Source organism: Lactuca virosa, chromosome 2 (genome assembly GCF_052849685.1).
Source record: "Lactuca virosa cultivar CGN04683 chromosome 2, Lactuca_virosa_CGN04683_v6, whole genome shotgun sequence".
NCBI classification, from domain to species: Eukaryota; Viridiplantae; Streptophyta; class Magnoliopsida; order Asterales; family Asteraceae; genus Lactuca; species Lactuca virosa.
The window spans coordinates 169,484,096-169,511,820 of NC_136427.1; the positions used below are offsets into that span (position 1 = coordinate 169,484,096).

The 27,725-nt window shown below is 32.1% G+C and overlaps 2 protein-coding genes and 1 pseudogene across 11 annotated transcripts; all 3 read left to right on the forward strand.

Annotated features, from left to right (window-relative positions):
• The first annotated feature begins 413 nt into the window (after positions 1 to 413).
• LOC145159711 (calmodulin-binding transcription activator 2-like) lies at positions 414 to 2,381 on the forward strand. 9 transcript variants are annotated; one of them, XR_013737873.1, is made up of 7 exons: positions 414 to 786; positions 878 to 1,156; positions 1,237 to 1,333; positions 1,433 to 1,489; positions 1,572 to 1,680; positions 1,792 to 1,920; positions 2,132 to 2,381. XR_013737873.1 is itself a non-coding variant. In XM_079078728.1 (7 exons), exons 1-3 carry the CDS (start codon positions 759 to 761, stop codon positions 1,261 to 1,263), a joined length of 360 nt encoding a protein of 119 aa, XP_078934854.1. In that variant the 5' UTR covers positions 416 to 758; the 3' UTR covers positions 1,264 to 1,333; positions 1,433 to 1,489; positions 1,572 to 1,680; positions 1,792 to 1,920; positions 2,132 to 2,381. The 9 variants fall into 9 exon arrangements, 7 of the variants coding, with proteins under 7 accessions (XP_078934854.1, XP_078934855.1, XP_078934858.1 ...); XM_079078728.1 differs by having other exon boundaries at positions 416 to 812; XM_079078729.1 differs by having other exon boundaries at positions 416 to 812; positions 1,433 to 1,484.
• A 7,647-nt stretch (positions 2,382 to 10,028) lies between these two features.
• Positions 10,029 to 16,517, forward strand: LOC145159713 (kinesin-like protein KIN-7K, chloroplastic). The gene is made up of 18 exons (XM_079078736.1): positions 10,029 to 10,520; positions 10,694 to 10,791; positions 11,571 to 11,660; positions 11,889 to 11,941; positions 12,038 to 12,103; positions 12,195 to 12,248; positions 12,367 to 12,426; positions 12,585 to 12,663; positions 12,755 to 12,822; positions 12,913 to 12,975; positions 13,046 to 13,150; positions 13,245 to 13,349; positions 13,422 to 13,529; positions 13,613 to 13,843; positions 14,697 to 14,840; positions 14,923 to 15,105; positions 15,522 to 15,569; positions 15,634 to 16,517. Exons 1-18 carry the CDS (start codon positions 10,462 to 10,464, stop codon positions 16,276 to 16,278), a joined length of 2,259 nt encoding a protein of 752 aa, XP_078934862.1. The 5' UTR covers positions 10,029 to 10,461; the 3' UTR covers positions 16,279 to 16,517.
• Positions 16,518 to 21,979: 5,462 nt separating this feature from the next.
• LOC145157959 (kinesin-like protein KIN-7K, chloroplastic) lies at positions 21,980 to 27,512 on the forward strand (annotated as a pseudogene). Its single transcript, XR_013737232.1, has 20 exons — positions 21,980 to 22,063; positions 22,254 to 22,521; positions 22,622 to 22,719; positions 23,509 to 23,598; positions 23,928 to 23,980; positions 24,085 to 24,150; positions 24,224 to 24,277; positions 24,562 to 24,621; positions 24,714 to 24,792; positions 24,885 to 24,952; positions 25,112 to 25,174; positions 25,245 to 25,349; positions 25,450 to 25,554; positions 25,630 to 25,737; positions 25,818 to 26,021; positions 26,355 to 26,474; positions 26,573 to 26,746; positions 26,837 to 26,887; positions 26,955 to 27,035; positions 27,111 to 27,512. The product of XR_013737232.1 is annotated as a kinesin-like protein KIN-7K, chloroplastic (transcript).
• Positions 27,513 to 27,725: the final 213 nt, after the last annotated feature.

A 27,725-nucleotide genomic window follows, 5' to 3' on the forward strand; every position in this document is an offset into this window, starting at 1 on the left:
TCCAACCAACTCTACCCTGCACCTACACTCATCCCACCTACCTCCACATCCACATCCATGCTCCCACTCTCACCCCATATACTTTGAGTTTATTCCAAGTTTAACTTAATATATTTTGAGTTTATTTAACTAGTTATTGTTAAGGTTAAATGTGATAATTGTTTCAAATATATTTAAACTTTCACCACAAATTGATAGTCATACGCTTTTACAAAAAGTATCATATTCATTTTTGTGATAATGATATTATTTTTTATATAATTTTAAAATGATATTTTTATAAGTTATTTGATAAATATGATTAATATAAAATATAATATAATTTTTTTTAATATTTTTATATTATTTTAAATATAAATATAATTTAAAATATTTTAGAAAATAGACTCTTAATTACTATCCTGGAAAAAGTTCCACTGTCTCCCACAAAAAAAAAAAAAACGTAACACCACTAAACCTAAAACGGCGGTCCCTCACAATCACAATCGATCGAATCTACTTACATTCTTTCTCCATCTCTCAATCGATCGATTTCTTCAACCATCAAGCCTCTCACTACAACCGATCGATTCCTTCCGCCATCAAGCCTCTTATTACGACCGCTCACAACCAGCAACATCGTATACTTCTAGACCTCCGCCTCAAGTATATTCTATCGACGTGCACACTTTCCGCTTCCTCCAGTCCGGTCACCGCCGGTGTCAACCCTAATTTTAGAGATTCATGTGGCCGGACCGCCCTCCATTGGGCTTCACTCTATGGCAGGTTTTGATTTTCTGAGAATAGGTCGTGATCGTGTTGTCAAGATTCAGGTAAACTGGTGTTAGTTTTTTGATGTTGTTAATTTAAGTGGGAATCTATTTTATCTTATTTTTAGGCACATTTACGTGGGCATAAAGTTCAAAAGCATTATAAAAAAATGGTGTGGTCTGTTGGGATAGTGGAGAAAGCGATACTCAGATGGAGACGAAAGAGTCGTGGGTTGCGTGGATTCCAGCCGGAATTGAGAGCTCCAGAATCGGAATATGATTTCTTGAGAATAGGTCGGAAACAGAAATATGTTGGAGTGGAAAAGGCATTGGCTAGGGTGCATTCCATGGCTCGGAATCCTGAAGGTCAGGAACAAGACATGAGGCTCGTGGGGAAGTTTGAAAAGGTATTGTTAATGATACTCATACTCATACTGTGTTAATGTGGTGGTGATTGTGATGTTTTTGTGATGATTATGTTTGACAGTTGAGCCATGAAGATAGCAGCAAATGACATTGAATTGAGAGTTTTTGAGGCTGTGCTACCCAATGGAACAACCAAAGCCTATTTTGCTTGTGGGGAGGTAATTTATATTGATATGTCTTTTTTTCGGTCATATATATAACGCTTCTTGCTTTATGTTGTTTATTATTTCAATGTTTTGATAATCCAATCTTTTTAGTGGTTGTCAGTGCTACTCTTAAGTCTTGCCTCCAACAACAACCCCTTTTTCAGTTTGGTATTTCCTGTTGAATGTAATATCTGTGAATTTAATTCCGGTTAGAATTGTTTTTTATTGATTAGTTTCTTTTGTGAAATAGGCATTTGTCCATTTTTTTAATCTGATGTCAACACTTCTTATTAACTGCTTCAATCCATAAAAATTATGTCGACTGCAATAGGTGGCTAGGTGATTTCATATTATCTAAGGTAAATGTACACCTCATGCATAATTATTGTTTCTATAACCTTATAGTATCTTTATTTGACGTTTCTTATTTTGGGTATTATATATATAAACTCGATTTTCATTTTTTTAAGGAATGGAATCCACCACAGTCCACCACAGACAAGTTGAAATCTCTTGTTAGGAAATGGGATTTTTTGATTGACGCTCATGTTTATGTGAAGACTACTGAAAGATATGCACAATCAAGCCAAATTAGTTAGGTATTAATTTGTAAAGGATAATGCTATAATAGAATACAAATTAAAAGGACAATGATATAAAAGATAACGAATTAAAATGGACCATTTTATGTTTATTTTTCAAATTGATGGGTATTATATCCCATGTCAAATTGCTTACAATTTTTTTCTATATATCCCTTGATTTTGCATACTCTTCCCTCTTTATAGTGCAGTACATTTTTTTTCTCAGGTTGGTCGTGGCTAAGATGGATACACAGATGCTGATATTGATGAAATTCGTAAAGAATGGTCTTCTTTTGTGGCAACCTTTAGTTTTCGGTGATATTTTGTATCGAAAACAATATTTTCGGTAACTTAGAAATGTTTGTTAGTATTTCACATAGGATTTCTACAATATTTTTGATAAATTGTTATTGCATTTACATAATTCTGATTTTGTTATAAATTTGCTTTGGAAATAAAATTAAGTTATTTTTGTATGTATTTGAACTAATCATGTCACCATTTTTGGCTATTGATATTTTTATGAGTTACTACATATATGTTTTATGTAGTATTATGTAGCTGAATTTTTATGGAATCTATCATGTCACATTTTTTCCACAACGGAAATAGGTCGTGATAAATTTACTATGAAATATTTGCAACAGAAGTGTATTTGTAGTAAATTTGCAACAGAAATAAACCGTAGTAAATTTACTACGAAGTATTTGATGCGGAATTATGTCATCGTAAATTCATTACGGAATATTTGCTACGCTATTACCGGTAGTGGATTTTCTATGGAAATCAGCTACGGGGTTAGTTTGTAGTTAACTTGCAACGGATTAACAATGGATCGGGTCGTAGTTAATTTGCTACAGACTTGCTATGGAAAAAATTATAGTTAATTTGCTACGACATTGCTACAGGTATAGTTCATAGCTATTTTGCTACGGAACAAGTTTGTTGCAAATTCCGTTGCGAATGTCCTACGGATTCCGTAACAAACCTTTACTAACGAAGAATTTTGCTATAGAATGGTTCCGTAGAAAATTTCGTCTCTAATCGTGTTTAACTACAGAATATCATGTTTTAAATACGGAATTTTTCCGTAGTTGCTTCGGTTTTTTCTTGTAGTGTGTGCTTCCAGTAGTATAGATCTCTACTACTATTCACACCTACTCATACTCGTCCCAAGTATTGTCTCGCAGTTCCCAAGTCCTAAAATCACAAAACAATTTAACACATACGAATGTGTCCAATTAATCATAAAAAATTTCCTAGACTCTACTAGGACTTCTTCCATGCGTATCTTCAATCATCAATTATACTTCAACTCGGTTGGTGATGGAAATTCCAGACGATGGGACAACTTCAAGAATTACACTAATCGTTCCATCATCCTGCCAATCGAAGGTGTACTTCAGACGTACCGTACTCCTCTAAACGTTCCGTTATTTTATCAGACATATTCTAAAGGCAAGATACCACTCTTACGATATCTTCCGATAGGTGTCATTCACTATCATAAGCCTCTCATTTCCTCCATTTACTCAATTCTCTACGAGCCTTCACCATAACGTTTTGTACACCCAAGCAGACGTTCGGTGTACCGGGCGAGAATTTAAGATAAGAAAGCTTTATTTACGATAGACGTATAAACCTCCTTATCACTCCGAAACGTTTACATGCTAGTTCTAATATCGTAGTCGTGCGCTTAGAATCCTAAACACATAAGGTTTCCAGATCCGGTCGACAACAGACCATAGATCCAAACAAATAATATCATATATGGCAAACATATAGCATTTTGCACATAAAAGCATTTTAGGCATCTTTCCTAAAATATACTAGTGCTCGTGTCTAAAATATGGTAGACACTCATCTCATAATCATCGCTTAGCATTCTAAGTTTAAGTCTAGAAATCCTATAAATTCCTAGTTCGCTTAAACTAATGCTCTGATACCAACTGTGACATCCCCAATTTCATGGCCAGAAAAGACAGATTTGTTTATGCTTTGTTTTATCAAATCAGAGTAATCCTTTGATTAAAAGAGTTGCAGAATTTGTTCCCAGAAAACATGATAAATACTTTATCCAAGCATCTCCGAAGAGATGTATTTTATTCGTTTTAAAACATTTGGGATGTCCTGGTCAATACAGACACATAAGCATAAACCGAACTTACATTCATCTACACTAATGATATACATCTATTTAATCTCTCAGTGTAATGTGTATTTGTTATCGATACATGTGATACAAAAATATTGAGTGGGTCAGGTTTGGAAAACCTGGTGAGTACATAGGGATTTCAATCCCATAATGTTATAACATATACATAATTAAGAATTCACACAATATAAAATTTTCTCTCTCTCTCTCTCTCTCTCTCTATATATATATATATATATATATATATATATATATATATATATATATATATATATATATATATATATATATATATATAACCAACTCTTACCCCACCCCGTCAATCCTCTCAACGAGACTAAAAACTAACCTCTCGACCTGATCCATACTCCCGGATCTATTAACAAATAACTATGTCATGTCCATACTCCCGGACTAAGGACAACTGACTATGTCTTAATCCATACTCCCGGATTAATGACAGATTATATGTCCTGTCCATACTCCCGGACTAAGGACAACTGACTATGTCTTAATCCATACTCCCGGATTAATGACAATTAACTAAGTCCAATCCATACTCTCGGACTAAGGACGAATAACTATGTCTAATCAATGCTTCCGGATCAATGACATATTTTAAAGTTTTGTTCTCCGTATATATATCTCACTCATACTCATAAAGAGATACTACCCTATAACCATTATAACCAATCTTAGGTTTACTCTTTAACCTAAGTTATCATAAACAATCTGGTGTGTTCTTTAACACTTAATTCAGACATCATCAAATAACTCACACAAAACATATATTTAATACATTCAAACAATACTTGTATTAAAATCATGTTCATGAAAGGGACTATGCACTCACACATAAACTCTTCAACAATTATTTAACTTATTAACATATATTTAATACTTTAATTAATACTTGTATTAAAATCATGTTCATGAAAGGGACTATGCACTCACACATAAACTCTTCAACAAATATTTAACTTTTTAACAGATATTTAATACATTAATTAATACTTGTATTAAAATCATGTTCATGAAAGGGACTATGCACTCACTTGATAAGACGATGCTCGGACAGCACTACGGCTCTTAAAGCAGTATTCTTCGGTGAAACTGTGATCTCTTCACACACCGGGCTTCTCGCGGACAGAGCTTCGGCTCGAAACTCTTTTCTTCTCGGGATCTTCGGTGCTTCGGGACTCGCTTCGGGTCTCGGGATGACACCGGGGCTTCGGGGTATAACTTTCACGTAAATCGAGGTAATACGGGTGAGAGGAAAGAAATTGAGCAACAAAACTCGGCTGGTCTTGCTTTCTATTTATAGGAGGCTGAAAATCTATGCTCACGTCGTGAGCCACTAATGCTCACGTCGTGAGTTCGATGTCATGGCGTTCGTTATCAGACCACTTGCCCTGGAATATGTCTATCACCTGCTTACTTCATGAGCCACTGTGCTCACGTCGTGAGCTCTGACACAGGGGTTGAAGTTCGTGCCCCGAACTTCAGAAATTCATATCTTTCGCATACGAGCTCAATTTTCGACGTTCTTTATATCCACGCGTAGGTGAGGTTATGATCTATAACTCTCGTTTAGACTCCGTCGGCTAATTTTGACTTTAACTTTTATTATATTATTTTTAGTAGGCCGGGACAGGAAAACTCCGTTAGAAATTCATAACTCCTTTATCTGACGTCCATTTTCGTCTGTCTTTTTACCGTCGCATTACCATCGACGAGATCTTCGATTCTCATTTAGATTGTTTCGGCTAGAAATCACCCGATCTCATATTCGAACTTTGGGCTGCATACCGCTAAGTCGAAACTTCGAAAAATCATAACTTCCTCATACGAAGTCAGATTTAGACGTTCTTCTTATGCACACTCTCGGTTTAACTTATTATACGACTTTCGTTTGGATCACTAAGGCTAAATATCGCTCTATCGTAAATTTACTATTTACGTCATGCAGTGTCGTACCGGTTCTGTCGCGAAACTTCGACAGGTCATAACCTCTTCGTTATAACTCGAATTTCGGCATTCTTTATATTTTCGGAATCCTTGTCACGACCACTACAACTTAGTTAAGATTATTCATTCTAAATAATCTTCTATCTAAAAGTCACTTTTGATGCTTATCGTCTCTAAATTGACTAGCGGGATCTACGGGCGTTACATGAACCCATCTGTAGGATTAATAGGATTGAAAGTGAGTTTTGGGTGTTTTAATAAAGTTTGAAGCTTTATTTTGAACTTAAGAATGCTAATAATGTTATAATATATTAGGAATTTACTTGCATCACCCTTGATGTAAATCATGGATGAAAACTCAATCGAGTGATCATATTTGAATTTTAAAGCCTTAAAATAGAGATTATGATGATAATCAACTTGATCCATGATCTGATCAAGTTAATAATGATTTAGAAATGTTATAACTTGATTGAATACTATATTTAAACCTAATACATGTATTAGAACTTATTGGTATTAAAATTTTAGAACCAACTTTAACACACACTACAAAGTGGTGTCTTTAATTTTGTTCAACTATGTAATGCGTTGCAGAAGGCTTTGCAATGCCTTGAAATGAGGTTGAAGTAGCAAAAAAATGTGTTAGCAGGTGTAGAGTTACAAGCCCTTTCAAACCTAAATTGGATAATTAGTTTAATGGTTTAATTTAGGTCGAGTAGTTATGGTTATTAGGTTGATTATGCATGCACAAGTGCTCTCTACTCATTCAACACTTTGTAGAGCTTGTTAGAAGATAACCTTCACACTTAAGGTGATTATTACCCAAAAATACATGTCACTATTATACTTTGTTTAATTAAATCATCTTTTACTTGACTATCATTTGTTGTTACTATGTGAATACTATATGTATATTTGTTTAATTATGAAATGGATTTTTCGTAACGAGCTTTTGAAAAAGAGGATTTACTTATTGTTTTGGAAAGTGATTTTGACATGAATATGTATATTCACTTAGGATGGTTGATGACTTGTGCGACCACTTATCACTTGAGTACTCTAATTTGTAATATTCCCTTTATGGATTTTGCCACAAATGGAGTCGCATTGAGAAATTCCCTTCACCAAGTTGAGATATTCCCTTCTATGGATTTTCTACTAATGTGGCCACATTTAGATATTCCTTTTACTGGGTTTGAACTTGAAGCTAGATACCTATTGTATGAATAAAGCGTAATGGAAACATGTCCATAGTTTTAGAGTCCATGTGTGTTACCATGCTTTGTGCTACTTTTACATGGACTATTTCCCCATTTAGTGATGTCTGATATGACAAAGATCTTTTAGACTTGAGATGACTTGGGTTTTGGAGTAGACGTATATTTATTGTATTCTTTTGAAATTGTTGATATATTATGAGTTTGATGTTGATTAGCAATGCTTATCTTTGAAATGTCTTTTCCCTAATATTGAATTTGGACAAATGTTATGATGCTTAAAAACCCTTAGGGGTTGAATTTAGGTTAAAGTGATGACCTTATCTAATATTTTTATGAGTAGGAGAACTTACTAGGCTTTTGAAACCTAACTTACATATTTTGACATGTATTTAGGGTGAAACACTATGTTGAAGATCGATGAAAAAATTTAGCACTTGTATATTTAGAAGATGTTTTAATTTGTCTTTAAAATGAACGTATGGATGTTTACTTTAAACCGTTGTCTCTTGATGAACTTGTTACACTCTCTCGTATGTAGTATGCCTTGATACTTTAAACTAGGGGTGTGCACGGTGCAGTTTAGAGCCAAAACCGCAAACCACACCGCATATGCGGTTTGAGTTATTTAGAAACCGCAAACCGCACCGCAAACATTCAAAACCGCATTATGTGGTGCGGTTTGGTGCGGGCGGTTTATGCGGTTTGACTAATTATTTACTTTAAATTTAATAATAATACTATCATTGTGATCACTAACGGCTCATTAAGTGGTCATTAAGAAATTTGGTGGTCAAATAATTGTGGTCATTAACTACTTATGAATATACATAAGTTAAGAAAACATAGTGACTATAAAATAATGGTTAGAATCTTAGTTGAAAATGAATTTGAGACAAAAAACTATGGTAACTGCGTTAAATTTTGGATTAATTAAGATTACATTTTAAAAACTTAAGATAATGTCACTAATTTAGGACATGTCAATATATATATATATATATATATATATATATATATATATATATATATATATATATATATATATATATATATATATAATCATTAGTTGATTTTATCAATGCGGTGCGGTTTAAACCGCAATTTTGTAATCTTAAACCGCAAACGGCACCGCATAATGCGGTTTAACAAAAATACAAACCACAAACCGCACCGCGAGTGTTTTAAACCGCGTTATGCGGTGCGGTTTGGTGCGGTGCGGTTTGGTGCGGTGCGGGTGGTTTATGCGGTTTCTGCGGTTTATAGCACATCCCTACTTTAAACATTACTAAATGTTAAGGATTTGACCATTGGAACCTTTATCCGCAAAATGTTTTCTTTAAATGAGTTTGTTTTACTTCAAGCTTCAAATACACTTCTTTATCATTTTCAATGCCTTCAACTTCTTATGCATATATGTCATAATATCATTATAATGCTTACTTGGAAGTTCAAGGTCTGACCAATGGAACTAGTTACATTTTTTTCTTGGCTCTTGCACATTCCATAATAATTTTATCAGAAAAATAAAATAACATAGTCAACATGTGTTATCCTTACTCACGATCCAATCAGGACAACTCTTAAACCTTCGACATGCGTTATCCTTACTCCAACTAATTGCAACTGATTCTTTCATACATTTACATATTACATCTACTAGGTGTGAGACTCGTGTATTACACAGGTTTATTAAAAAAAATATAAACTTATAAACGTTAGGCAATTTGAAAAGTAATAATTATATATATATATATATATATATATATATATATATATATATATATATATATATATATATATATATATATAAAGCTTTGATGAATAAGTATGTAAATGAATCCAAAGTAATACAAATTTATGTAAAAATAAGTTTAAATTGAAAAAGTTTACTTTTATGTAAATAATGAAAATAAAAAAGGAAAACAAAACCATGTTTGTAGAAGCGAGTAACGATTCATGAATGGAATTTATTATAATTTATTTTAAGAATGAATGAAATTAATTAAATAAATGATTTTCACTAAAAATAAAATAGAACCAATAAGCAAATTACACGTGGAAAACAAATAAATCAAAAATTATGAGAAAATTACATGTGACAAATTAAATAAGAAGATGACATGTGGCAATAAGATCTTTATTTTATAGAGAGGATATGGAGAGTTGCATTCATATTACACTTCAGTATTATAGCACATTCTTTAAAAGAGACAAAATTATGATAACCATTTGATAAGAGTAATGATGGAAAAAAAACGAGTTTAAAAACCCACTAATCTACAAAAAAAAAAAAGTGATAAGCTCACTTGCCACGATCAATATCAAGATGTAATAACACACAACACAAAAAATGTCATATAGTAGTAAATGGATAATAGCCAACAAAAATCACAAAATGAAAGAAAAAAAGTTTAGATACCCTTTATAGACCAAAAAAAAAAATTACGGACCAAACTATTTTTAAAACAATAATTGTTTATAGTTTTTAAAATTTCCCACCAATAATTAGCTAAGTATAATGACAAAAACTTATCATTAGTAATCAATAAAGATAAATCTGATAAAATTAAAATTTGGGCCATTTTTTTATTAAAATTTGGTTAAAGATATTTTTTCATAAATGAAACATACCCTACTTGGAATTAATTTATGGGATTAATATTTTCATAAATCGAATAAAGTCAAATAAATTTAAAATATTTGGAGGGTGAAGATGGTCGACTCTTGAGGATTATACCCCCTCCAATAAAATATTACAAATTATGCAAAAATTTGGTATACTTTCCATGAAAGGAATACAAAAAAGCTTCACCTAAAACTGACTTGTAATTTGTAACCCCCACCATAATCATCCCTCTCACACACACATCTCTCTAATCCCAAATTTCTTCGTAATCCTAATTTGTTACAAAATTGCGATTCTCCAAGATGATGGAGAAAGGTCTTCAGTAGGCAGATTACGTTTGCGTGTGGTTTGTTCTACTGTAGAGCAAATTTGACGTTGAATTCAACAATGTCGGTGAGGCATGGAGGATCCAAACCGTAGAATCGAGCTTGAAATGTGCCAATTCGCCTTGTGCGACTACTTTGTCTTCTAAACTTATTCTCCGAATTCCAGAAGCTTCAGTTAATAAATAATCCGAGCTCTCCGAATTCCTCAGCTACAAAAGTAGAAATAAACAAGAATACCTTTTCACCAAGAATTCGACAATGGATTCTGAGAGATTGAAAGAGAATGTTACAGTTACAGTCCGATTCCGGCCTCTCAGGTAATCAAATTGTGTCAAAGTTTTAGGAATAATATCCGCGTGTTTATATACATATATTGATATTCACATGTATACTTATATGCATGTATATATACAGATTTGTATTGTGTATAAAGTATTTGTATTACTTTTGGTTAACTTGTATACAAATTAATTGATTTTGTGTGGAGTAGTCCGAGGGAAATACGACAAGGGGAGGAGATTGCATGGTATGCCGACGGAGAAACAATTGTGCGGAATGAGTATACTTCCTCAATAGCTTATGCGTATGGTATGATACATTATTGTGATTCTTGTGATGAAATTTATTATTGCAATGTTTGGGATCTTAGATTCGTGCTCTAGAATTGGAATTTGAATTTGAGAAAAGTCGCTTACAATGCTAACCAACTCAACCCAATTTCATATCCAGACCTTGAACTTGAACACCATGCCGCCATACATTGTGCTAATGTTCTTGATATGATTGAATTGATGAACGGAGGCATCTGAATGAAACTGAAAAGTATGTAACTACTGTAAAGGTGAAATTGAGTAGCCAGATCAACTCGTATTTACTAAGTCAAAACCTGAAATTGATCCTCTCAAGTTTAGCTAGAGAATTTGTAAGATTGAGGTTAGTTTTGACTCAATCAGGCCTTGACTCAAACAAATCTGACTCAATCAGCAACTATCAAACAACCCTAAGTGAACTAAAAGTTGTCTTCTTACTTTCTTGGGATACCTTTTAGGTGACATAAGATAGAGAATAGATTTGGAATCTTTCCTGTTAAAAACTTAATTTATCAGCTTTTCTCAATGCCTCCACCACTAATTGTAAGAAGCTAAGCTTAGTTTTGTTAAATATATCTGAGAATTTCATGTTTTTCAATATTACTTTGTCATGTCATCCAGTTATATGCTAAAAAAGCAAAAATCTTCCTTTTAGAGAGAATCCATATTGCATATTGCATATTACATATTACATATTACATGGTTTAAGTTATTGAGGTTCTATTTCTTGATTGGCATTTGAAATCTCATTTCTTTTCTTTAAATATATATATTCAGATCAGGTTTTTGGGCCTACAACCACTACACGTCATTTGTATGATATTGCAGCTCAACATGTTGTTAGTGGTTCTATGGAAGGCATTAATGGTATGTTATCTTTTCTCATCTCACAATGTCTTCAGTCTTCACTTCATTACAATGTTATGGATCAATGAAGTCACCAATTCTTGCTCTTTTTAATACTAAAATGGGCTCTATTTTTTGCCAAGGAAAAAGTAATTTCTTTCTGGATTTTGAAATTGTCTTCTTAGTTTCTATCAAATCTCAGTATGTCTGTCTTTCTTATATATATTTTTTGATCCATTATAAGAACAGGAACTATTTTTGCATATGGTGTGACAAGTAGTGGGAAAACTCATACTATGCATGTAAGTATCTTTTTGTATTCCAATTAATTTTTTATTCCTATATTTTTATATTCCAGTGAATTTATTTTTCCTTGATAATACATAAACACAAGACAGGGAAATCAGAGGTCCCCTGGAATTATTCCATTGGCAATAAAACATGCTTTCAGTATCATTCAAGAGGTATGAATAATGAATATGCATTGCTAAAAATCCAACTCCACTTTTTCAGTTTTTATTAAAATAATAATTATTTATCCTCATGTATCTTCAGACCCCATGTCGCGAATTTCTCCTTCGCCTCTCATATTTGGAAATATACAATGAGGTGAGCTTCTGAAGTATCTTTTTCAGTGATTCATTTACTATTTAAAAAGGAACCCTAGTCTCCATTTTTGTTTTATTGACAAATCTGAGTATTGTCTTATGTTTTTGTTTTTTTTAAGGTTGTTAATGACTTGTTGAATCCAGCTGGACAAAATCTAAGAATAAGAGAGGACACTCAAGTAAAGTTCTATAACTTCTATACTGATACATGTTTTCTCATATTATCTCCATACAACTTCAAATTCTTGTCTTCAATTCTGTTATATGATTCTCCTTTATATAAGAAGTCAAAAAAATCATAAATCAAAATTGTTTATACAATTATTATTATTTACAGGGAACCTTTGTTGATGGTGTTAAAGAAGAAGTTGTATTATCTCCTGCCCATGCCCTTTCCATTATTGCAGCTGGAGAAGGTAATAACAAATATTTCATTAGACTTTTGGTTTTTTAATTTTTTAAATCTATGAATTTTTTTTTTACTTTTTTATTTTGTTGCTAATTCAGAGCAAAGACACGTTGGTTCCACAAACTTAAATCTTCACAGCAGCAGAAGTCACACAATATCTACAATGGTAATATTCTATTGCTTCCAAAAGTAATTAAAAAACATCATAATTTTATTTTACTTTTTATGTTAATAATATCTTATTACCTTTTAACAGACAATCGAGAGTAGCCCATGTGGTGAAAATAATGAAGATGAGGCTGTTAACTTGTCACAACTGGTATGCCCCTGAACCTCATTTTAGACATATTTCCCCAGGGGTATTATCGTCATTTTACCTCGTTTTACAGAACCTCATAGATCTAGCTGGCTCCGAGAGCTCTAAAGCTGAAACTACTGGTATTCGTAGAAAAGAAGGGGCCTACATAAATAAAAGCCTCCTAACTCTTGGAACTGTAATCCCTCAATCATTCTCATTATTTTATCAGTATAATCTCCAAGGGTAAAAAAGGAAACAAGATTTGTGATATATATAATAAATTGTCACAGGTTATATCAAAACTATCAGATGGAAGGGCTGCTCATATACCATACAGAGACTCAAAATTAACCAGACTTCTTCAATCTTCTTTAAGTGGTCATGGAAGGGTATCTGTAAGTCTTTTATGCAACTTCCATATTTAATGCCTATATATATTTTATTTATTTATTTATTTATTATTTCAGCTTATTTGCACTGTTACTCCCTCTTCAAGCAATTCAGAGGAGACACACAACACCTTAAAATTTGCACATCGAGCAAAACACATTGAAATTAACACATCACAAAACAAGGTTTGAGAGATTTGAATTTTATGTTGTGTAATTGAGAGTTTTGGAAGTAAAAGTTTATAATTTTTTTTTTTTTTTTTTTGTAGATTATTGATGAAAAATCCCTTATTAAGACATATCAAAATGAAATCAGATGTTTAAAGGAGGAGTTAGATGAGTTGGAGAGAGAAATTGTAACAGTTCCTCAATTGAAGCATACTGGAGCTAAAGATGCTTTGTTAAGTCAAATACAAAGTCTCACAAAATTGATTTTGGTTTCCACCAAATCTTCTCATCAATCTGATCCAGGAATCAGATATTCTTTTGGGGAAGAGGAGGTAAGTCTCATTAACTTAACTGTTGAAAATTACAATTTCGCCCTTGCAATTTTTTTTAACGTTTTTCGTCTCTAAAATGAATTGTTGTCCCTCAAGTTGATGCTGTGTTGTGTATATCAATTGATTGAAGAATCTTAAAAAATTATATACTAATAAATGTAAGAGTAAGGGTAATATAGTCATTTTACATGGGGTTAACAGTTTAATATATGGTTTAATTGGTGTCAAGTAGTAAGAGATGAAAAGTGTTACAAAATGTCATTTTTAGGGACGAAAATCTTTTAAGGATGAAATCTGTTAATTTTCAACAAACCATGGGGACGAAAGCTGTAATTTAATCAATTTGGTAACAAACAACTTCATGTTTCATGGATGCCACATAGGATGCGTAGCTTGTATAATGCTCATCTATAAATTATAATATAATGGAAACAATGTGTGATTTGTTGAAAATTCTAGTTTTCAGTTTTCACCCTGTGTTTTGTTGAAAATTACAGTTTTCGTCCCTGAAATGATGTATTGTAACACTTTCCGACCCGTCACTCTTATCAATTGATTGAATAATCCAAAAAAATTAATATCAAAGTTTAACAACGATAAAAAGCTTAATAAATAAATGTAAGAGCAAGGGCAAAACAGTCATTTTACATGGAATAATAAAGTGTAACACTTTCCAACTGTGTCAGATGGTGCGATTTACAAAAAGTGTTACAAAACTTCACTTACTTTAGGGACGAAAAACGAAAAACGTTAAAAATTCAATACCGGGGACGAAATCTGTAATTTCAACAAACTACAGGGATGAAAAGTGTAATACAGCCTAACTTGAATGAATGATCTTATAAATGGGCAGCTTGTGTATCTCCCTCAAAGAAAGCGGGACTCAAATTTAGATCATGAGAACATTGATTTGCATGTTACTATTAATGGAGGCATAGAAACAAAAGAAGACAAAAAGATAAAGAAGCCTGGACTTCTTAAGTGGTTAAAACCACAGGTAGTCTGTTTATATATATATTTTTTAATTGAGTTTAAAAAACCATTGGTAGTGATAAATCTTGGTTTTGACTTTTGACTAGAAACGAGATGGTTTGACTTTGACTTTGACTAGTAGTAGTGATAAATCAAGCACACCTTCAACTCCTGCAAGTAGTCATATTCTTCCTATTGTTGAATCTAGACCTTCATACTCTTCACTCTCAGAAGCTACATCTGTTGGCTTTTTATTAGAACCCAAACAAGATCTAGATATCAACAAAGAGGTAAAAGTAGTCTTCATTTTTATTTTTATTTTTCTAAAAAAATAAATTTGTAATCAATCTTTATACAACTTATATTATATATTATCGTTCACTAATATAATCACTATGACAATAGGTTTAAAAAAAGGTTAATCACAACATAACACCGTTTTCTTAACAAAATTCATTTTACTTTTGCGAAATGACATCATCATTTGTGGTAAAAAAAAAAAAGGCATTTTGAGAAATGGGTGGTTATTTTGTAATTAATGTTGAAAAGTATTTTGTGATATGACCCCACCCTTTTTGTAAGTGATGTGAAAATTGAAAATTATTGGATGTTTTCTAAAAACTTACAGGCATATACTATTTTTTAAACGATTATGTTAAAAAAATATTTTTTAAAAACAAAAAAGTTTTACTATCTCCTTTGATAGGTTGAAGTCGCATATAGTGAAGTAATCGAAGAGCAACTAACCCAAAAGGTAAACTTTTACTTTATTATTATTATTATTACTTTTAGTTTTCTTACATCTTGTATTTCCACAGAATAACGAATTAAAAGGACTTGAAGAAACAATCACATCCTTGAAACAACAACTTGGTTCAGAAAAAAACGAAAAAAACACAGATACAAATCATTCACTTGAGATCGAACACCAACAACTGAAAAAAAAAATAGTCAACCTTACAGAGTCAAAGGAGAGATTAGAATCCGAAAACAAAAGACTAAAAGAACAAAACTCATACGCAAAAGAATTAGCTTCAGCAGCTGCAATGGAGCTCAATATCCTATCTGAAGAAATCATAAAACTAATGAACCAAAACGAGAAACTATCAGCTGAGTTGGCAGCACACAGTAGTATCAGTAACAGTAACTCTAATTCCCCAAGAAATACGACTAAGAATAATGGACATAGAAAAAATGTGAGTCAGTTGGAGTTATTAAAGAGAGAGGTTGCAATGAGTAAAGAGAGAGAAATGGCTTATGAAGCTGTTTTGTCTGAAAAATCTGAAAGAGAATCTGAATTAGAACAAATGGTGATGGAATCAAATCAACGCGAGGAGTATCTTGAAAATGAGCTGGCGAATATGTGGATTCTTGTGTCAAGGCTAAGAAAATCGGAAGATGTTGAAATTGATGTTTCTGAGTCGAGTAAAGAGAGTGGTTTTGAGATCTCAGAGGACATATAAAAAGATTTGTACAAAAGGGAGGCTATGTTTTTTAATTTTTATTAGCTTAATTTGTGCTTGCAATTTGTAAATAAATAATCGAGTGAGTTAGCGTTTTCGGGTTTGGGTTTGTGTATAAATTCTTTTTCCTTTTTGGGGTGAGTTGATTGAGTTGAGAGTGAGTCAAAGGTGATTGAGTGTTTGGCCTTGTACATATGTTTGGTGTGGTGAATGGAAATTGGTCATTGGTTTTTGAATAATTTGTATATGACTATATGGTATTCTGTTGGTAAACTATATTACTTGCAAAATAACGGAAATAAGAAACATATTAGTATAGTAGATGTGTATTTGTTCTTGCCTTCTTCAATCTTCATCGCCACAATATTTCTTCATTCCTCCGTCGACCCCAATTACTAATTAAGGTTTTGTTTTACTCTAACGACCCAATTATTAAATCTTTCAATCTTCTTCATTTTTAAGATGAAAAACAGAAACGTAAATGGGAATGCTGAAATTCAGAAATGAAATTGGTGGTTTCAGTTTCTTCTTTCCTTCGGTGATCCAAAGTGCATTTTGCTCTTCATTTTGGAAATGGAAAACTGAAACGAAAATTGGGCAATATGCGCTAGACAAACTCTTTTCTGGTTCTCAGCTTGAAGTAAATGAAAATGAAAATTGACAACAAAGATTATTCAATATAGTTGAGAAATTAGGAAATGAAACCGTGGTTTAAAAGGAATATCAAACCGTGGGTGGAATCAGAATAAGTTGTGGTTTCATATGAATATCAAACCGTAGATGGAACTATTTCAAGAAAGATAATGATATCCATAATAATTTGATAAATAAATAAACATAAAAAATATTACTTTGCTATTATTATATTGAATATATGTTTTTAATGCGATTTTTTTAGTGTGTGGTTGGATGGGAAAAAATTTGGTGTGAAAATTACACCATTTTAGTGTTTTTTATAGTGTCAAGGTTGGAGTTATTCTAAACATTGAAGCAAAAAGAAACCATCATGACAAACATTGTGTGCCCAACATTGTTTAACTTTTAAGTCTATATCTTTTGCATTTTCCTATTTGTTGGTTTTACCATTGGCATCTAAAATCTATAAGTGGTTATGTTGCAATATGGAAATTTCAAAGAAAAAATAAGTGAAAATAGATGTATGGTTGTATGCATGCATGTGTGTATGGTTATTTAAAAATTAATTTTTGGGACATCTTTAAGTTTATGTGACATTTCGATTTAGGTTTTACGTTCACTAACGAATTTAAATTTTTTATGTGGTATTTTGATTTAGGTTTTACGTTCACTAATGAATTTAAATTTTTTCAGTTATTTAAAAAACTAGTTTTTTAGTTTACTTGAATTCTTTTAAGTTAGTATATTTAACAACATAGTCAAAATATATTAAATTACAAGTCGAAAGGTTGCATCATTAAATTTTAGAGAGATATTTACAAAAATGACCACAAATGTGTAGAATAAATGCATTTGACCAATTTATATATTTTACCGAAATGACTATCGAGTAAGGAATAAGTAATTCTAGACTCAATGGTGATATATAATGTTTATTTTACCAAATATTTTTCAAAAACTCTTTTTATCCATGTTCGAAATGTCCATTTTGAAATGTGTTTAATAACTGATTTTTCAATCAAATGTTACACTTTAAGCCATTGTATCATAGCTATTGTTATGTTTCTTTAACATTTTGTTAGAATTCAGTAAAACACGAAATAATTTTTTTAAAATTTCAGAATTGTTCATCAGATTTCAGGCTTGTTCTTGAAATCCCAGAACATTTTTATTTTGTCTGGTACTGGAATATTAGTCTGAAATTTATTTTGTGTCTTAAAACCAATTTTTGAGAAAATTACAAAAAAGCAACTTTTGCTAATCACTTTGCAAAAAATAGCCAAAAATAACCAACATTACAATTTTCGCCACTAAAATCGCAGATGGATTAGGGTCATCTGCGATTTCTCCTCCATACCTGCAAACATATAAGTGTTTAAAGCAAGCTTATGCATCGAGTGTTGTATGTTCGTAGATGGAAAGGTCCATCTGCGGACGTAAGTGACCATCTGCAAACCTGGAGGTATGAGACTATAAATACCTTTTTAGCACTCATTTTTCTAGTTATTTGTTGGGGAAAACTCTCTTTGAGGGAGCTATAGATGAAAACATGTACTCTCCCGAAAACATGGTAAGATTTTTACTGATTTTGTGTTCTAATCATCATTTACCATGTTTAGGGTATGTTTGTTTATGAATTATCTGGAAAAAATAGGAAAAAAATGAAAATCGAAGGTGCTACCCCTCCGATTTTCATAGATCTATGTGTTATATTCGATATTTAGAGCATTTCATAAGTAGCCATGGGGTTTTAAGAGCATTTCATACTTGGTATTGTTAGTATATTGCAGATCTGTGATAGTACAAGTATGTGATGCGTAAATCATGCATTGTGTGTAGTAAACTGATTTTCGATGCAAGTGTTATGCAAATATGTTATAGAATTGTGCTATAAATATGATTTGTATTATAAAACTGATTTTTGATGCATCTTAAAATTGTACCTTTGCATTTCATAGTATTGTATTGTTATGAAATTGATTATGATGTTATTATTATGCAAATGTGATAGACAATGCATTTCGTAGATGATTTCCCATGCTAGTATGTTGCAAATATGATGTTATGTGTAGTTAATTTATGGATGCAATTATGTTGAAAAACTAAAAATAAACTTGTTGTGTAAATCTTATTTCCGATGCATTTCATAGTTTGTATTGTAGATTTATGTAAAGTATGAATTGCATTCCAACTGAATTGTCATATTTATATGTTTTTTTTACAGTTTTGTGAATTTTTAGTTTAATTAGAAATAACAACTACTTTCCTTATAATAAGTTGTGTTAAAGTTATTACCCGTTGTGTTGTCGTTGGTGTTGTGTGATGCATTTAATGTGTTGTTGAAGAAAAAAATATACCATTCATCTTGTTTTATTTCAGCACGGGTGAGGATCGGGGTGTAATATATGGGAAGCATTTGAACAATTGAAGGGTACCCGGCATGAAGCATTTAGAAGGACCATTTTTGGTTATTTGTTGGACGTCCCTTCATTACAAGTAGATGACTTGCTATTCCATAAAATTTTTCTTCATCATATACGGTCAGACGCAATATTATCTCTAAATGGCATAAACCGATTGTATTTTAAAATGGGAGATACGAAAATGGTTTATGGCCTTGAAAGGTTTTGTCTGATCACCGATTTTAATTTTGGCGTGTATCCAAATCTAATAGGAAAAAAAGTGTTCGAAAAAAAAAGCAAACTGGTAGTAAAAAAAGGTGTTTATTGCGGGAACGTCTCTTTCCAAAAAAACAAATAGTTCAGTGAGAATAACCGATTTGAAAAGTTTCATTGATATGCACATATTTAATCATGTATTTTGTGTATATTTCTAATTCTTTAGGTACAATTATGTTTATTTTGGGACAGAAAGTACTTATTAAGTTTGAAATTTGTTTCGTAATAGCAAAGACATGCTTGGGATGAAAAGGAAGCAAAACGAGGAGCTAGAAGCAAGAATGAATGGGCTAAAGCAAAAAGAAGAAAAATAAGGCTTGAAGACAAAAGACCACGACGTGGTAAATGGAAAATTCTCGACCAATAAGCTGACTCGGAGAATACGGGATATCCATGAAGACCACGACGTGGTGTTTATCAACCACGTCGTGGTGATCACATATATGGTGTGTGTGTGTGTGTATATATATATATATATATATATATATATATATATATATATATATATATATATGCTTAGGTTATTCTATTCAAAGTAATTATTGTGTTATTGTATACATAAATGTGGGCCAATCATTTTATTTATTTTAAGAAAGTGATTAATACATATTATTGAATTAAATATAATTGAAAAATACCATCCAATTTAACTAGAAGGGTATTTTAGTCAATTAATATAGATTTAATAAAGGAAATTTGCATATTTTAAGGAATCATAGATTCTATTAATTTTAAAAATCCGATTTTTACTAATTATAAGGTTTTTAATTCGGACATTCTGACAGAATATGTTTGAGTATGTTCAAAAATAAAAATATTCTAGAACAATAAAATAATAAAAATATTCTTGAACATGAAGGCTACTTAAAAATTACTTCTTATTTTTTATTATTTTATAACATATGTATGATAATAGAACATGAAGGCTACTTAAAAATTACTTCTTCAAACCAACAACGAAGATCATATACACACAAATAAACCATGTAGTATTAAGAAATTCTATCAACTCCAATGTATATGTAATAAATAAAGAACTACTACTACACAGAAACTCAGATTTGAACTAATTCCTTGTTACAAATTCTAAAACATCAACCCAAAACTCAACTGCTAGTTCGATATATATCCAGAAATTATCATCAACGGACAATGGTTTTAGTGAATAAATGATCATTCTAGTTAATTTTGGGTACAAGGAGTCAACCAAACAACAACACAGTGTAGTAAAAAGCTTAATCTATGATTTTTAATTTGTGTTTAGTAAGTAAATCATACCTTAAATCAAGCCGTACGACTTTCGCTTCCTTTCTGTTGTGTTTTACACCAAATCGTCCCAAATATTTTGAGAGTTCGCGATCGATTCTTTCAAATCGACTGAAACGAGTAACCTCCATGACCTAATCAACTCCAACAAATAAATCAAGAGTAATGACTCATTAACCTAGACAAAAACAACATCAACTAAACCAAACTATAGCATAATGAGATGATTACCTGTTAGCATCTTTGATATCAGAAATGTAGATGAAAAGGAAACAGAAGAAAATTGAGATACAATGTGATCGAGAGAGTGATTGAAGACGAAGGAGGTGAACTTGACCGGAGAAATAGTTGCGATCAACGGTGGCTACGTGGTTGGAGAACTGGAATGGTTTAACGAGGGGAGGAATCGGAAATGAATAGACCTAATTTTACTGAAGGTAATTTCATCAACTTGGGATTGGGAGGGAATTCCAAATTAGGGGGCGACGATGAATAGAAAAGAAGGGGGAAGAGGCGGACGTGAGGATATATATACTAGAAATTGGGTTTTAAAACTGATATTCCTAAATTAAAGGGATATTAATTGATTTATATATTTACCATAATTAATTAAATGTAAGATTACATATTTACCCTTTTGAAATGATTGGTCTACATTGATTCATACATTCACACAATAAATACTTAAAATACATGAACCTAACTCTCTCTCTCTCTCTCTCTCTCTATATATATATATATATATATATATATATATATATATATATATATATATATATATATATATATATATCCGAACATTAGCTCTAATGGTGAAACTTCTGGAATATGTTTAAAAAATAACAAAAAAATAAAATGATAACAAATTTAGAAAAAAGACAAAAATAAGGGCAATTTCATCCTTTAACATACATTTAACTAAGCAATATAGAGGGTAACAGCTCGTGGACCTTGGACTTCAGTGCAATATTTGAAAACTATAGAGACCATCCATACCAATATTTCAAAAGTTAGACCAAAAATGCAGATTGGAACAAAATACAGGTACCAAAACTGTAATTTACTCTCAAAGCTATTTTCCAGCGGATAATCAATTAGATACTTGAAATCCAACTATTCAAAATGTTGGTCAACTTTCCAAAAGGGGTAAATTGCTTACAAGGGAAGCACAAAAGCTTCTGCTAAAACTCACTTGTTTGCAAGTTGTAAGTTGTAACCCCCACACTTACCCCTCTCACTCAAACACATCTCTCTGTAAATCAACCTCATTATTGTGTTCTTCTCAAATCTTTCTCCGAAATCCTTATTTTGTTATTAAATCTCGATTGTCGAAAGCACTGAAAGAAAGATCTTCGGTAAGCTGATTACATTTTCGTGTTGCTTGATCTACTGTAGAAAAAATTTGGTGGTGAATTCAACAATGGCCGCGAGCCATGGAGGATCCAAACCGGAGATTCAAGCTTGAAATGTGCCAATTCGCTTTCTTCTACAGCTTTGTCTTCTAAACATATTCCAGAAGCTTCAGTTGATAATCCGAGCTCCTCTAATTCTTCAGCTAGAAAACTAGAAATAAGCACGAATACTTTTTCACCAAGAGTTCAACAATGAATTCTGAGAGATTGAAAGAGAATGTTTCAGTCACCATCCGATTCCGGCCTCTCAGGTGATCAAATTGTATCAAAAAATTTGGAATAATATGCGCGTGTTTATGTATATACTTTTGGTTAACTTGTATACAAATTAATTGATTTTGTGTGGAGTAGTCCTAGGGAAATACGACAAGGGGAGGAGATTGCATGGTATGCTGATGGAGAAACAATTGTGCGGAATGAGAATACTCCCTCAATAGCTTTTGCATATGGTATGATACAATAATCTGATGCTTGTTGTGAAATTTATTGTTGCAATGTTTACAATCATGGAGTCATGCTCTAGAATTGGAATTTGAATTTGAGAAAAGTAGGTTACAATGATAACCAACTTAACCCTACTTCATATCCAGATCTTGAACTAAATGCTGCCATACATTGTGCTAGTGTTCTTGATATAAGTAACTTTGGAGTAGGGAGATCTGGTTGAACATCTAATGAGTAATGAAACTGAAGACCATGTCACAAACTAGTACATAAGCAATTCTTTCATGAGGCTGTTGTGGAACTTCCCCTTTCACAATTTATCATCTCATTCTCAGATTTGTACTTCAAATATCACAAAGCTGTAATCCCTGCATACATAACCTCCACTCCTGTCATGATCATCACATATGTGGACATATCAGAAGTTATTATTAACCAGGGAGTACACATGTACTGTATAGCTGTTAGTTATCCAAGAAATGGCAGGCATAAATAATATATGGAGAGTGGGGAGATCTGATTGAACATCTAGTGTTCTTGGCTTAAGTGCTAGATCAGATGGAAAAATTGATAATGTAAAGAGAGTATCAGTTCCTATTTAGGATCCTCATTTAAGAATGATTTCTTTGTTAAAAACTTTAGTTTATCAGCTTTGATCAATGTTTCCACCATTAACTGGTAGACGCTTAGCTTGGTTTTGCATATTGTATAATTGAAGTTATCACAAGTATTGTAGGTTCTATTTCTTTATTGGCATTTGAAATCTCATTTCTTTTCTTTAAATATATTTCTAGATCAAGTTTTTGGGCCTACAACCACTACACGTCATTTATACGATATTGCAGCCCAACATGTTGTCAGTGGTGCTATGGAAGGCATTAATGGTATGTTATTTTTTTTTTCCTTTTGAAGAAAACCATGTTTTATTGCAATAGAATGAACAAACATGCATTGGCATCATGATATGATTACTTTGTCTTTCCCAAAATTAAATCCAAAACTTTCCCAATTGTTAGTATTTTTTTCTCTCACAATGTCTTCACTCAAATACTATTTTTTGGATCAATATAGTTTCCCATTCTTGCTCTTTTAATAGTTTTATCTTTGATGTACAAAATAGTTTCTTTAATTTCTATCATTCTTGCAAGTGTCTTATTAGTTTCTATCAACTCTCTCTTTCTTATATATATTCTTTGATCCATCATAAGAGCAGGCACTATCTTTGCATATGGTGTGACAAGTAGTGGGAAAACTCACACTATGCATGTAAGTATCTTTTTGTATTCCAATGAATTTACTTTTTTATTTTAATGAATTTTTATATTCCAATGAATTTATTTTGCCTCGCTCATATCATACACACAAGACAGGGAAACCAGAGGTCCCCTGGAATTATCCCATTGGCAATAAAGGATGCTTTTTGTATCATTCAAGAGGTATGAATATGCTTTTCTAAACATCTGATTGTTTTAAGAGAAATAATCATTGATTTTCCTCATGTGTTTTCAGACCCCATGTCGCGAATTTCTCCTCCGTCTCTCATATTTGGAAATATACAATGAGGTGAGCTTCTGAATTGGAAAAATTACCATTTTAACCTTCTAGAAAAACAAGAACATAAATTTCACATCTCAGCAAACACATTTCACATTCCAGATTTCAGAAAACATCAATAATGAACACATCAAAAAGCTGGAGTCTAACTAAATTTATTCACATTAAACAATAAGGCATGATACATGACCTAGGAGAGCATGCCACATGTCAATGTATGAATGGATGAGTCCCTTTTGTCTGTAATGTTACTATCTCAAGTTTTTTTTTTTTTTTTTTTTCTTTTCTTGCAGGTTGTTAATGATTTGTTGAATCCAGCAGGACACCATCTAAGAATAAGAGAGGACAATCAGGTAAAGTTGTATAACTTTTATATACTTTTATAAAAAATCAAAAATCATAAATCAAAATAAATTTATGCAATAATTATTGTTTGCAATTGCAGGGAACCTTTGTTGAAGGTGTAAAACAGGAAGTTGTATTATCTCCTGCCCATGCCTTTTCCATTATTGCAGCTGGAGAAGGTAATAACAAATAGTTCATTAGACTTTTGGTTATTTAATTTTTTTAATTGGAATTTAATTTATACATTGTTTTTTTTTTTTTGCTAATTCAGAGCAAAGACACGTTGCTTCCACAAAGTTAAATCTGCACAGCAGCAGAAGTCACACAATATTTACACTGGTAATATAATTTTCTGTGTATTCCAAATTTTATTATCTATTCTTTCCACTCTTTAATTGCTGTTTTAGTTTTTAACAGCACCTCTTGCTTCCAAAAGTATTTAAAATATTAAATATCATAACTTATTTTAATCTTTTCTATTTTACTTTTTACGTATAGACAATCGAGAGTAGCCCATGTGGTGAAAATATTGAAGGCGAGGCTGTTAACTTGTCGCAACTGGTATGCCCCTGAACCTCATTTTAGACATATTTCCCCAGGGGTATTATCGTCATTTTGACTTGTTTTGCAGAACCTCATAGATCTTGCTGGTTCCGAGAGCTCTAAAGCTGAAACTACTGGTATTCGTAGAAAAGAAGGGGCCTACATAAATAAAAGCCTTCTAACTCTTGGAACTGTAAGCCCTCAATCATTTTCATTAACTCTTTACTTTATCAGTATAATCTCCAAGGGTAAAAAAGGAAACAAGATTCGTGATAAATAATAAATTGTCACAGGTTATATCAAAACTATCAGATGGGAGGGCTGCTCATATACCATACAGAGACTCAAAATTAACCAGACTTCTTCAGTCTTCTTTAAGTGGTCATGGAAGGGTATCTGTAAGTCTTTTATGCAACTTCCATATTTATTATTTAATGCCCATATATCTTTTATTTATTTATTTATTATTTCAGCTTATTTGCACTGTTACTCCCTCTTCAAGCAATTCAGAGGAGACACACAACACATTGAAATTTGCACATCATGCAAAACACATTGAAATTCAAGCAGCACAAAATAAGGTTATGAGCATTTGAATTATTTGCACTTGAGAATTAAATCTGTAATTAAGAGTTTTGAAAGTAAAACTTTATATTTTCAGATCAATGATGAAAAATCCCTTATCAAAACATATCAAAATCAAATTCGATCTTTAAAAGAGGAGTTACATCAGTTGGAGCATGAAGGAGAAGCTAAAGATGCTTTATTAAGCCAAATACAAAGTCTCACAAGACTGATCCTAGTCTCAACCAAATCGCCACATCAGACTGATCCAGGAAGCAGATATTCCTTCATGGAAGAGGAGGTAAAATTACGATTTCGTCCCTGAAATGAAGTTTTGTAACACTTTTTGTCCCTGTAGTTGACTTTGTCCATATCAATTGATTTAATAATCCTAAAAAACTTAATAATAATTATAATAATACATGTAAGAGAAAGGGCAAATTAGTCATTTTACATGGGGTTAAAGGTTAATACAGACGTCAACAGGAGGGACGAAAAGTGTTGAAAAACTTCACTGTAGGGACGAAAAACGTTAAAAGTTCTGTATACGGGGGATGAAATGTGTAACTTTCAACAAACCATAGGGACGAAAACTGTAATTTAGGCTAACTTGAATAATCTGATAAATGGGCAGCTTGCATATCTTCCAAAAAGAGGGCGCAACTTAAGTTTGGATCATGAAAACATTCAACTGCATGTTACTCTTAATGAAGGCACACACATAAAGGATGATAAAAAGATCAAGAAGCCACAGGTCTGTTTAATTTTTTTAACAAATATTTTTTTTATTAAATTTAGATCAGTGATAGTACTTAGTAGTGATAAATCTTGTTCTTAACTTGGTTTGACCAGAAACGAGATGGTTTGACTTTGACCAGTGGTAGTGATAAATCAAGTGGAGGCATGTCTACAACAAGCAATCCTACTCCTACACCTCCAGCAAATACTCATACTCTTGCTATTGTTGAATCCAGAAGACTTTCTTACTCTTCTCCATCAGAATCTACATCAGAGCCCTTGCAACAGGTTGACTTTTTATATAACTTACAGTTACTACAAATTAATATATTTTATATAATAATTGAGTAAATTGAAAGATGTTTGTTCTACTATCAGGTTGAAGTACTCACAGATAGTGAAGCAATCCAAGAGCAGCTAAACGGAAAGGTAAAACTGAAGTTGTACATTATTATTAATTTAATATTTTTACTTAAAAAATATTGTGTTTCCTCAGAACAATGAATGTAAAGGACTTGAAGAAACAATCAAAGCCTTGAAACAACTTCTTTCAGAAAATACAACAATTAAAGCACAGGTTTGTTTCCATATGACCACTACCCAAAAAAATAACATACTTAAATAATTTACCAATTTCATGTTAATTAATCAGGCAGTTGAGATTGAACAACTCAAACAGAAAGTAGCCAAGATTACAGAGTCAAAAGAGCAATTAGAAAGTGAAAACAAAAGGCTGAGAGAAGAGAGTGCATACGCCAATGAATTAGCCTCTGCTGCTGCAAATGAGCTTAAGATGATGTCTGAACAAGTCGTGAAGCTAATGAATCAAGGTGTTGTCTGAATTAAGTCAGTGAGGTTGATTGATTGTGCGAGTATTTGGTTGCTTTGTAAACATTAATGGTGTGGTTTTCATTGCTAAAGGCTACATGGTCTTGCACATATACTTGTTTGTAAACAAAAAAAAAAAAGTGTGGTGAATGGAAAGTGGAAAGTGGAAACTACTCATTTGGTTTTTGAATGACAAAATTGCAAAAATGGTCCCTGTGGTTGACAATTTTATGTGTTTTTGGTCCAAAACGAAATGTTGGTGCACCACTGGTCCAAAATTGGATATTTCTATTGTTTTTGGTCCCTATCTACTTAAAAAGACCATTATGCCCTTATAATTTTTTTTTCCATTTTTTTATTATCTATTTTTATTCAAAATAAAAAAAACCACCACCATCCTCTCTCTCTCTCTCTCTCTCTCTCTCTAAATCTTCATCTG